Below are 13,961 nucleotides of genomic sequence, written 5' to 3'. Positions count from 1 at the left end.
CTTCCCCAATGGATATCTCCCCCTCATAAAGGAACAAACCCTCTTTTGAGTTAATAAAACCATTCTCAGATTTCTTCTCAAGTTTTTTCAATCCGACTCGACATTCAATATCTCCCAACTTTCCCCCAACCCGTTGTAGGTCATTCATCTCCATTTTGTAACCATCTTCTTTTATTCCCCATGGGTCTTTGACCTCTTTTTCCCCCTTATTATCTATGTTTTCAAGGCACAGCCCATCCAACATTTTTTTTATTTTTCGCCACTGCAGGCTGAATCTCCGAATGTCGTCTCTTTTTTACATTCCTCTTTTCGTCTCTACTTTTCTCAATTCTGTCATTCGCGCCAAATAATAAACCATCGTTAAATCTGATTTGGACTCCAGTGTCCATTATCTTTGACTGCCTCAATTCCTTGTAGCTCCGTTTAATATCTCTTTTCTCTCTCTTAGTTTTCTTTTGTTTTGTAGTAGCATTAAATAAATCGTCATGAAATCTGAATTGGACTTCAGTGTCCATCTTCGACTGTCTTTCTTTATTGTAGTTCCGCTTAATATCTTTCTTCTCTCTTTTAGTCTTTTTTATTCTTACCGCAGAAACAAATATTTCATCATCAAATGGGAATTGAACTCTAACAATTGGTTTTTCATATTTTACTGAAATCTCTCGAATTTACAGAGGAAAAGCTCGTACAATAAATTTCGTCTCATTTTTCTCTGTTACACTCAGCGTTTCATTTTGGCCTATACTTGTTAGCGTCTCAGATTCATTAAAACTATTCTCAAGTTTTCTATTATTTGCAAGTTTTCCTGAAAAATCAATTTCGTGCGTCTTATTTTCAATATTATGTGGTCTTATTACTTCCGCATCCCATTTTTGTGGATTATCAACATTTTGAACACGCGTATCATGTATTTCGTTTTTCCGATAGGGTGGCACAGCCTTTCCATTTGTTTTATGGGCCGGTTCACTTTCCCGCCTTGTCAACGAAGTAGCATATTTTTCCGTCGTAATGTAATTTTGAAATTTGTCCTCTGTTAAAGAAGTCGCTTTTAACGATAGGAGATTTCCGATATCTCCAAAGTCTCCTCCTACTAAAACATCCACTGCTAGCGTAGGTACTAAGCCTACATTTATTGTTGTTGTCAGGACCGTACCGTCCTTCTTTGCAATTTCTATTCTTACCCAAGCAGACGGGCATGGGTGCTTGTCCCCATAATAACATAATGTTGTAATCTTATTTTTATGGTCTATCTCCGTTTTATTAATTAGGTCAGTTCGTACATAGGTTTGGTCACTGCAGGAATGAATTGCCATATCGACTAATTCCCCGTTCAACTTTCCATATATTTTATGCGACTCTGCAAATGCGTAATTTTTTTCCTTATTATGGGTCATGGCCCAGGCTGTCGTTTTATGGGGTTTTTGGTCATGTTAACTTGGGCAATGTCTTGCAAAATGCCCCTTGGTACCACAGTTATAGCAAGTTAGTTCTCCTTGCGCTGTTTTATAGTACCTATTTTTGTTATACTCTCTATATTGAAATATGTCTATCTCCTCAATTTCTTCTCTTATTTCGGTCCACCTATTCGCCATTTCCGCCATTTCTTCGCTTGTTTTTGGTTTTTTTTCTTTCAAATATATTTTCAATTCTCTGTGGGTATTTTCTAAAAATTGTTCCATTACTTTTTTATTTACCACTTCCGTCAATTTTTCTTTTATCTCTTCCGGGTCTTCATACATTCTATAATTTTCTAACTCTAGCCATTTTAAACACATATCTTTCAATTTGTACCCGAATTCCTCATATGTTTTGTCGTTTCGTTTCCTTTCGCTTCTAAACCTTCTTTGATAGTGTTCGGGGGAGATTTGAAATTTTTCAAAAATGGCTTGTTTTACCCTTTCAAAATCTTTTGAGTACTCCATTGGTAATACTTTATATGCAATTTGTGATTTGTAGTTAAGGAGCGGTTGTATTCTTGTCACCCAATTTTCTCTCGGTAATCCGCTTAATTCCGCCGTTTTTTCAAAATTGTATATGTATAAATGTACATCTTCATTTTCTTTCATTGGTTGAAGGTTTACTGCCTGCATTATCTCTATTGTAGACGGTTTCTGAGGCTCTTGGGAATTTCTCCCTGCAATCATTTCCATTATGTATTTTCTTTCCTCTCTGTCTGCCTCTTCCTTTTATTCTCTGGCTATCCTCTCTTTCTCCATGAAATTTAATATTTGTTGCATTGTATCTACTTGAGTACTCCTTCACGAGCTCCTACTCAAAATTGAGCTTCTACTACTCCTGCTACTTGGCCTACTTTGATTCTGTCTGTCATTATTTCTTAATTCATTTTCTGAGTCTGTTCGTTCTCTATCCGTATTTCCTTTTATTCGTAATTCCCCTTCATTTGGCACAGCCTCTGAGGGGTTAGTTTGTTTTGTTTTTTCATATATCCTTCCTAAGTTTGTTTCGTACCCCCTCATCTTACCGCGTCTACTTCTCTCTGATTATATTATCTCTTATTCAATTAGTCAATCTTTGTAAGTTCAAAAACTGTCACGCAAAAATTATGGTACGCAATTACTATTGTGAATTATCAGCTCCGTGTAATGAGATTCAACAATTTTTCAAATAATCGGAATCTCTAGACTTCATTAGGGAATAACGACTTCTTTCTCCAAAAGCAGTTTTAAGTGAGTGAATTATATCTCCGAAAAACGAACTAACAGGGGTTGGACATAAAATAATCAGAAAAACCGCGCGAATATTCCACTAGTGAATTAGCTAGACTAAACTTAAACAGGGGAACTACCCTGTAAAACAAATCACGTATCCCTCCTGGATATTCGTATTCCAAATATAATCTCCTCCTGGGGAGATTACTCAATAGGACAGGTGTTTCCCACCTTCCTTGTCCAATATGCGCTCAAACTGACAAATTCTCCTAATTTGCCGTCCTCAATACTCTTATAACTTTCGTCACTGAAGATTATATCTAAGTCCGCCAATTCACTTAAATAATAGCCCAACTTCCAACGTTTTCTTATCTGTCCTTAAACCCTGCATTACTTTTAAATACAGAGATTCCCCCACTGTAGACTCAACTCATTAATTTCACGTTATTCTTTTTTATTTTGTCTAACAAGGCCCACAGCCCATTATAGACTTTCATAATTTTATATTAAATGCATAATTTTGTCTTTTTATATGCCACCACAATAGGCTACTGTCTAGGCCAAATTAATCGTCTCTTCGGAAGCGTGGAATTCTTTTATTATCAACGCTGTTAATAATTCCTGTTCTTGCTATCACAACTTATTGGAGGTTCTTTGTGCGGGGTCCCCACTTTTAAAGGCAAAAATGGCACAGAGAGTTGCTATGCCACTTACTGGAGGGGGACGATCCCTTTTTGGCCCCAAATTAGTGAGATTTCCGCGGTTACTCCAACGGTTCCTTTATACTAACGTGATCGGATGGTCTATGGCCACATTTAAAGCCAAAGTTTACCGATAAGATTTTCTAATTAACCCTTTAGTCTCGGCCTAAGCTGAAAAGTAAAATAGGTACATAGAAAAATTCTTACTATATTCACAGCTACACGTATAAAAAGAACTGAACTGAAAAAAGCCAAATTCTCCCAGCCCGCTAACAGCAGCACGCGGTGGAGGTTACTAGGGGTGGTAAATGAATCTTTCCAGCCAATACCAGGGCTCCTAATATACTGGCCCATCTCCCTAACTGCGCACTTTTTTCCCTCGTGGTGAATTAAACAAGTACGCCGTTAAGAGGACCCAAAATGGTGTCAAAAAATAATAGGAAAATTAACATTTATTACTTAAAGAAGGAAAATAATGAAGGAGCCCAAAGAAATGAATCTGGGAGGGACATTTATCTGAAAAACTGGGACCAAGGGTTCCAACAACATCACTGTATGAATTAAAGATACAAGACTGGTATATGGATGTTTTATGTTTATGTATGTTTTATGTTAATGGCTTTTTATTGTTCATTGTACTGGTGTTGAATATCATGTCTCTGTTAAAAGTCATGACTGTTGTCATGCATTGATGGGTTTTTTTTCCTGGTATTGTTATATGGTTGGTGTTTTATTTAATGTTTTTTTTTGTATGGATGTTTTATTGTATGGATATACGGTTTTTTCAATCATCATTCCAACGGGACTTTCCCCTTGCATTCCAACGGGGCAGTATGGTTGATGTTTTATTTAATAATTTTTTATATGAATGTTTTATTGCATGGATATATGGATTGTTATTTTAATAGTTTTTTATTGATGTCATTTTATTGTACTCTAATGATGATATTTTTCTTTTCCAATAATATGATTTTTTACATTCTAAGTATTTTCCCATTAATTTTTATGAAATTTGTGTTTGATGTAGGAATCGAACGTGAGACCAGTGATTTCCTAAGGTAAAAAAACGACACGTTAATCGACTGAAGTGTGTGTGTGTGTGTGTGTGTGTGTGTGTGTGTGTGTGTGTGTGTGTGTGTGTGTGTGTGTGTGTGTGTGTGTGTGTGTGTGTGTGTGTGTGTGTGTGTGTGTGTGTGTGTGTGTGTGTGTGTGTGTGTGTGTGTGTGTGTGTGTGTGTGTGTGTGTGTGTGTGTGTGTGTGTGTGTGTGTGTGTGTGTGTGTGTGTGTGTGTGTGTGTGTGTGTGTGTGTGTGTGTGTGTGTGTGTGTGTGTGTGTGTGTGTGTGTGTGTGTGTGTGTGTGTGTGTGTGTGTGTGTGTGTGTGTGTGTGTGTGTGTGTGTGTGTGTGTGTGTGTGTGTGTGTGTGTGTGTGTGTGTGTGTGTGTGTGTGTGTGTGTGTGTGTGTGTGTGTGTGTGTGTGTGTGTGTGTGTGTGTGTGTGTGTGTGTGTGTGTGTGTGTGTGTGTGTGTGTGTGTGTGTGTGTGTGTGTGTGTGTGTGTGTATGTCAAGGTTCTTTGATTTGTTGATGTTCGTCCAGGAGAATTGTCTCCTGGCGAAGTTTGCACAGGCTTGTTAATGGTGGGAAGAATGTTTTGTTCTTAGAGTTGAAGAGATTACCGTAGAGAAAGAGTTTTTAAAAATTTCAAATGCGAAAGCGCAGGAATGGCAAAACAAATGGAACACACAGAAAATACGTTTAGGGATTATTTGGACGAAACCATTTTAGGCATTTTATAATATTTTATTCAGTATTTCACATATATTTTATTTCAGATGATGGAGAATCTTCAATTGAATGAAGGGGACCTTATTCAAATAGAATCAGTCACTTTACCAGTTGCCACATACGCAAAATTCCAACCTCAAAGTGTGGATTTGACGCGGGAAAGGGTTTCCTAAGAATTTCAAACGTCCAGAATATTTATTAAAAAGGTCAGAGATGTAAGAAAAGGAATTTTTAGAGATAAAGATACTACTAGCAGGCTCATACTGGATATATTAGAAAATGAAATACTTTAACAGAACTTTTACCAATGTCTGAGAGAGATGAGCAGAATTTTTTCTCAAAATCTCCACAGACAAGCAAACACTCATCCTGACACACAGCAGAGAGAATTTTAGTTTTCATAAACAGGAACATCCACCTTTAAAATACACCTGTTATTACTAATAATATTTGATTTTTTAATAACACACACACAAACACACACATACACACAAACATAGACACACACACACACACTAACACACACACACACACGAAAAAACACGCACACAAACACACACACAAAAACACACACAAATACACAGACACACACACATACACAAACAAACACACAAACAAACAAACACTCAAACACAAACCAAAAAAAAAAAACAAATACAGTCAAACAAAAAAACAAACAAACACAAAAAAACACAAACACAGACACAAACAAACAAACACAAACACAAACACAAACACAAAAACACACAAACACAAAAAAAGAAAAAAATACACTCACACACAAAAAAACCCACACACACAAACACACACAGACACACACAAACACACACACACACAAACACACACACACAAAGACAATAACACACACAAAAACACAAACACACAAATACACAAACACACAAACACACAAACACACACACACACACAGAAACGACACACACACAGAGATGACACAAACACAGAGACGACACACACATAGAGACGAGACACGCACAGAGACGATACACACACAGAGACAACACACACAGAGAGACGACACACACACAAAGACGACACACACAAAGAGACGACACACGCAGAGAGACGACACACACATAGCAACGACACACCCACAGAGACGACACACACACACAGAGACGACACACACACATAGGGACGACAAACACACAGAGTCAACACACACAAAGTGACGACTTACACATAGAGACGAAACACGCACAGAGACGACAAACACACAGAGACGACACACAGAGAGACGACACACACACAGAGATGACACACACACAGAGACGACACACACAGAGACGACACAAACAGAGAGAGAAGACACAAGTACAGAGACGACATACGCAGAGAGACGACACACACAGATACGACACACACAGAGAGACGATACACAGAGAGAGACGACACACACACAGAGACAACAAACACAGAGACAACACACACACAGAGACAACACACACAAAGAGAACACAAACACACACAAACACAAAAACATAGACACACATATACACAAACACACAGACACACACACACACACACACACACAAAAAAAACACACACACATAAACACACAAACAAACACACACACACCCACACACAAAAACACACACACAAAAACTTACACAAACAAACACACACACAAAAACTTAAACACACACACAAAAACTTACACAAACACAAAAACTTTCACACAAACAAAAACTTAAACAAACACAAAAACTTAAAAAAACAAAAAAAATTAAACACACACAAATAAATAAACACATACAAAAACTTACACACACACAAAAACTTACACACACACAAAAACTAACACATACAAAAAATCTTACACGCAAACAAAAACTTACACATACACAAAAACTTACACACACACAGAAACTTACACACACATAAGAACTTACACACACACAGAAACTTACACACACACAAAAACTTACACACACACAAAAACTTACACACACACACAAAAACTTACACACACAAAAAAACATACACACACACACACAAAAACTTACACACACACAAAAACTTTAACCCAAACAAAAACTAAAACGCACACCGAAAATTACACACACACAAAAACTTACACACACACAAAAACTAGCAAACACACAAAAACTAAAAAAAACAAAAACACTTAACCACACACACACACTACAAAACGCACAAACCAACTTACACACACACAGAAAAGCTTACACACACACAAAAACTTACACACACACAAAAACTTACAAACACACAAAAACTTACACACACACACAAACTAAAACACACACTAAAAATTACACACACACAAAAACTAAAAAAAACAAAAAATCTAACACACATACAAAAAAACTTACACACACACACAAAAAATAAAACAAACACACAAAATATAACAAGAAAACAAAAACTTACACACACACAAAAACTTACACACACAAAAACTTACACACAAAAAAAAACAGACAAACACAAAAAAAAATAAAAACACAAAAAAACTCACACACACAAAAAATCTTACACAAACAAAAAAACTTACACACACACAAAAACTTACACACACACACACACTAACAAACACACACACAAAAACTTACAAACACACAATATGTATATATATATATATATATATATATATATATATATATATATATATATATATATATATATATATATATATATATATATATATATATATATATATATATATATAATATATATATATATATATATATATATATATATATATATATATATATATATATATATATATATATATATATATATATATATATATATATATATATATATATATAAGTATCTTTATCTCTAAAAATTCCTTTTTTTTACATCTTTGACCTTTTTAAAAGATATTCTGGACGTTTGAAATTCTTAGGAAACCCTTTCCCGCGTCAAATCCACACTTTGAGGTTTGAATTTTGCGTATGTGGCAACTGGTAAAGTGAATGATTCTATTTGAATACGGTCCCCTTCATTCAATTGAAGATTCTCCATCATCTGAAATAAAATATATGTGAAATACTGAATAAAATATTATAAAATGCCTAAAACGGTTTCGGCCAAATGATCCCTAAACATAATTTATGCGTGTTCCTTTTGTTTTGCCATCCCTGCGCTGTCACAATTGAAATTCCTAAGAAACCCTTTCTCGCGTTAATCTCTTCATCTCTAAGATCAAAACATTCTCCCCACCGTTAATATGCCTGTGCAAACTTCACCCAGAGAAAATTCTCCTGGACGATCATCAACAAATCAAAGAACCTTGTCATCATCCATCAGACATTAATAAACTTCGCCCGGAGACAATTCTCCAGGACGAACACCAACAAATCAATCAACCTTAACATCATCCGTCAGACATTAATAAACTTCGCCCGGAGACAATTCCCCTGGACGAACTCCAACAAATCAATTTCTCAGAAATTCACTTCCCCTTCGATTACGCAATCAATTTCTCGGAAATCTATTTCCCCTAGGGCGTCTATGCCCATATATGGTGTACTCGTGGGAGTACTAGGGTGATCCCTACTAATATATTATTTTTTTCCTTTAGTGCAAAGCACTTCATATGGAAGGGGTCGTCGTAAAGACTTCAAAAGGGGCTCATTTGATTGGAAATCTAGAGTTCTAGGGCCCTTTTTAATAGTCGAAAGTGATTGGAGGGCGACTATCCCCCCACGCCCGTCATTCCCCCAAACATATCCAATCAAAATTTTGAGATAGCCATTTTGTTCAGCGTAGCTGATTTCTAGATAGAAAATGTCTTTTTGAGGAGGACACTCCCCGACAGCCCTCGGCGCAAGGATTTTAAGTTATGTCTTGGGGGCAAATAAGGTTTTTATAAAAGGCGTTGTCGTAGAAACTTCAAAACAGGCTTTTTCGATTGGAAATTCAAAGGGCTAGTACGCTTTTTAATAGTCAAAAGTGATTGGAGGGTAACTACCCACCCCCCCACGCCCATCATTCCCCCAAACAGATCCAATCAAAATTTTGAGATAGCCATTTTGTTCAGTGTAGTTGATTTCCCGATATAAAATATGTTTCTGAGGAGGACACTCTCCCACAACCCTCAGGGCAAGGGTTTTAAGTTATACCCTGGGGGCATAAAAGGTTTTTATAGAGGGCGTTGTCTTAGAAACTTCAAAAAAGGCTCATTCGATTTGAAATTAAAGGGCTAGTGCCCTCTTCAATAGTCGAAAGTGATTGGAGGGCAACTAGCCCCCCCGCTCACGCCCATCATTCCCCCAAACACATCCATTAAAAATTTTGAGATAGCCATTTTGTTCAGCATAGTTGATTTCCAGATAGAAAATATGTTTTTGAGGAGGACATTCCCCCACAGCCCTCAGGGCACGGATTTTAAGTTATGACCTGGGGGTATATAAGGTTTTTATATACCACTTGTAATCTTAGTTTGCAGACTTATCTTCCTATTCTTCCAAAATTTTTTCAACTGTGAAAAAACACCCTGAGCCTTGGCTATTCTACTTTTCATATCTTCACTGCTCCTATCGTATTTACTAATAATTAATTTAAGAAACTTTTTCTACAAAATAAGTTTTTCAAAGAAAAGTAAAGAACTCCATTAAAAAAAAATGAGCAAAAATAAAATCAAATAATCTACCAAGCGTGAAACTACCACAAATCAGCATCAATAAATAAATGCAACCTAAAACTAACAGAAATTATAATAAATAACGAAGTCAAACTCAAAACAAGCAGAAATTAACATAAGTTGGGTGCAAAACCCCTATGCCTTCCCAAGGCCAGAACAAAATTTGCACTTTACTGAAAAAAATAAATGTTTTTACTTTTATAACTTTAATAAATCAAATAATTTTAACATTTTGATTACTAAATATCAGTATATGTATATTAAACTGACAATGCACATTCATTTGTATTTTTTCAGTTAAGTGCAAATTTGGTTCTAGCATTGGGAAGGCATAGGGGTTTTGCGCCCAACTTATGTTAATTTTTGCTCGTTTTGAGTTTGACTCGGTTATTTATTGTAATTTCTGTTCGTTATGGGTTTTATTTATTTATCGATGCTGATTTGCGGTTGTCTCACGCTTGGTAGACTATTTGATTTTAATTTTGCTCATTTTTTGTTTAATGGAGTTCTTTACTTTTCTTTGAAAAACTTATTTTGTGGAAAATTTTTTTAAATTAATTACATAAAGGATCGATGTGCGCCATGCAGGTTTTCAGTGAAACTGTTTTAAAATTGTTTATGTTATATTTAAATTATTATATTAATATACGATCGTTAGAAAAATGAATATTGCAGGTATTGGACTTTGTTTACTGCAGATTCTTTGAGGTTCGTCGCTTACTGTTCCAAAAAAAAGAAAGCCTAAGGCTTTTTCCTGTTTGTAATCATTTATAGTAAAGTACATTAGGGATTGATATAGTTCAGCATAAATGTTTTCAGTCAAGAGGATGTCATTTCATAATTATTAATAGAAGTTATCTATTAACATAGATATCCGGGTTGCAGCGATAGCTAGCAACCTAATAAGAGACGATCACGCCCCATACTAAAAAATGAGATCGGTCATAACTCCTGAAACTAAAATCAGATCATAAAACGAAGTAAACTATTAGAACCGCCTTGTCCGAAACCGCTATGTAGAAAACTTATAGTCCCTTGGCTTGAACAACAAGGGAAATAAACTGGCTTGAAAATTAAGAAAAGTGGCTGAATCCACGATACTCTGCATATACGGCATCTTTTTTTCCGTTTTTTTTTCTCCTCAGTTAGCTGGGAACGGGAAAATCATCGACAAGTGTAGAATGACTCATTTTAAAGGAAATTGCGGCATCTAGTGCCTTTTGTAATTAAAAACAAAATAGTTTTTAAAAAAAGAATCATTTTTTTTACCAAAAAGTATATTTTCTTTAGCACTGTAGTAGCTTATTTTATTATAACATCAGGAATCGTCGATTCATCGGATAATCGGATATAATTTAGTAGCTAATATTATTAACATCTTATTGCATATTACATAAAGGATTGAATTGTTATAAATGGGAATTATGTAATTTTCATTGCTATCATGACTGCAGAGATAGCTGAAACCTAGTAAAGAACAAACCATGGCACATATTGGACTTAGTTAGCTGCCTCATTCTCTGAGGTTTGTCTCTAACTATTCCGAATAATAAAAAGCCATAGACTTTTCCCAGTTTGTGATTTTCGTTGATTATAATAAATTGTTAATAATATCACAGTAAAGAACGAACTCAAGAATGTAATATAACAAAATTTAAATATGAAGGTTGTATAAGGAACGAAGTTCTGTAGTATTCAAACTTACAATATTCATCTCTTGTTCAATAATACATTCTTGATCAATAAAAACCGCAACCCAGCGGCTATGAGCTTGTTTCTTAGTAAGAAAAGCAACAGCCCAAACTCCAAAAAAAGGTGTCAGGTTGAATTACATAATGGATCGATCATAAATAGTGTCATTCAAGAGGATCTCATATGGTGATTATTAATAGAACTTTTGTTTTTAAATAAGGGATCGGTATAGTTCATTATAAATGAAGACTAGTTAGTTTCATCGGACATCTTTTTACATTAATACTATAACATAATCAATAAGATTAGCTGTCTTATCATCATGTGAATACCATATAAACTTACGGGTCATTTTATGACGAAATGCTGTATTGATTACAATTAGATTGGTATGCAGCAGTCTGTTGCCATTACAGTTTTCTTTTCCTACATCAAATTTACTCAAGCTAGGATACCATCTATCCCTATTTCTACCGACCTGGACGTTACAATCTCCTGATAAAAACAGCATATTTCTGCCTGGGACCCTGTCTATTTGTTTTTTATGACTGTAAGTAAAATTCATCTGAGTCGCTGCTATCTCCGTCAATCGGTTCTACAAGGACATATACAGTACTATGATTGATACCCTGCACTATTTAGTCATAAAATGAGCGATTAGCATACTATTGTTAATACTTTCCCAACCAAAACTGGACTGCTAAGGAAGCTGCTAAGCTTCCTTATTCATCATGAGCTCTACTCCATGTCTTATATAAGGTTAACCCTTTTTTAGGGCCAGAAACTAAGTATGTGTGTTGCCTTAAGCAGACTTTGGGCAACTTGCAGTACCCAATTCTCTTCCTTAATGTATCGATTTGAATCTATAAAGTTCTTTTGGCCAAAGCTCTTAAGGGAACAACAAATTTATTTGGTAGCATTGACTGAGGCGATTTAGTTCTTTCGTACTCAAAATTCAAAATGTTGTCAAGGCCGCATCCATTGGGGGGGGGGGGTAGGGGGTCAGACCCCTCCCCAGCAAAGTTTGTCCGACTCACAAAATACGTAAGAAAAATTAATATAAACAAATTTTTTATGCGTTTTTTAAATTATCTCCCCCCCCCCCAAAAAAAATGTACCCTCCCCCCCAAAGAAAAACCCCAGATACGGCCCTGATTGTCGCTCTGAGCTCCTTTTGCATTTCGTTTGCATTTTATTTATATGCTTTTGGTTCTATAAACTAGTTATTTTTTTTCTTTTAGACTTACATATTTATGACTGCCCATTGTCCGGATGGGACAAAAGAAGATTTACGAAAACTCTGCGAGCGAAGGATCCCGGATGATAGTTATAATTATATTCTTGATTTGCCAGTTTTTAGTCTGAATACAAAGAAGACATACGCCAATGTATATTGTGCACGTTGCAACACTGATTTCCATCTGGCGCAATGGAACGCGTCTGTAGAGTGCACGGCAAATGTAAAAAATATTAATTTAAGGTAAGACTTCAAAGCAACAAAAAATTATATCACTAACCCTCCTCCGCTTGGCCCCTCCTCCACCCGTAAGGATTCACCATTTGATAGCTCGGGATTCACCTCTTGCTAGACTTCATTTCTGTGTTGTTTTTTTCCTTTTTTTGCAGTGATAATTTTATCATTTGTTTGACCTATAGCAAAATTCAATACTAGAAAATTATTTTACATAAATTTAAATTTTTTCTTTTTAATAGTTTATTTGCTTATTCGGGAGACAGAAACGCGCACATAGCACCTTGTCTGCGTGTAAAATGAGATAGAAAATCAAGATCGCGCCCACACAAAATGCTGCAAAGTCATGATATGTAATTGGAAAAGAAACCAAGCAAAAAAGAGACCTTTATAATTATGCCCATTAACAGGGTTTACCACATAATTAAATAACTCTACCTGTGTTTTTTTATTGATCAGATTGTACCCGAATCAACCGAGGACTAATGCTAAAAGAAATTGACTTTGCGTGTAAAGAGCAATAGCTTTTCGGATTAGTCCTACAACAAAATATTGCAAATGAGAATATTTTTAGTCTTCTATGGGAGGGAGACCAACAGCCACTATACTCTTCTGAGAATGCCCTTAACGTGGGATGTTTTCTCGGTATTTTGAAATGTTCAAGATTCAAAAATTTTCTTACAAGGGGCCTACAAGGGGTAACTTTTCTTACAAGGGGCCAAGACTACAAAGACAGTTTTTTTTACCCCACTCAAAGGAATGTATCTTTTTTGGGGATATTATAGGTTTTCGACCATTACGGGAGGCCTTTCGGCCCTCTGGCAAATGGTGCTTCATTGCGGTACTTTCATATTTGACTACGGTAGGTGTTTATTTCATTCTTCTTCTCTTTTTTTTACCACACTCTTCTGCAAGTTAGTGGTTTTTAAGTTATAATGTGTTGTGTATATTTAAATCCTTAGTCTTAGCTCATATTTTACCGAACAATCCTCAGTTAGATATCTGGCGTAA

General features: G+C 35.7%; 1 protein-coding gene across 4 annotated transcripts in view; it reads left to right on the top strand.

The window, feature by feature from the left end:
- LOC148940024 (uncharacterized) overlaps positions 1-13,961 on the top strand; it is a 318,671-nt gene that overhangs the window by 257,709 nt on the left and 47,001 nt on the right. For all 4 annotated transcript variants that reach the window (XM_089105703.1, XM_089105704.1, XM_089105702.1 and 1 more), the window contains one exon: positions 12,721-12,959. In XM_089105703.1, coding sequence (XP_088961829.1) covers positions 12,721-12,959 — 239 coding nt within the window. The remainder of the gene's footprint in view (positions 1-12,720; positions 12,960-13,961) is intronic.

This window comes from Artemia sp. Qi Xiang Cuo, chromosome 20 (genome assembly GCF_049724085.1).
Source record: "Artemia sp. Qi Xiang Cuo chromosome 20, ASM4972408v1, whole genome shotgun sequence".
In the NCBI taxonomy this organism is placed as follows: Eukaryota; Metazoa; Arthropoda; class Branchiopoda; order Anostraca; family Artemiidae; genus Artemia; species Artemia sp. Qi Xiang Cuo.
The sequence above is the reverse complement of the archived record's forward strand: the minus strand, read 5'-3'. Positions and strand labels throughout refer to the sequence as shown.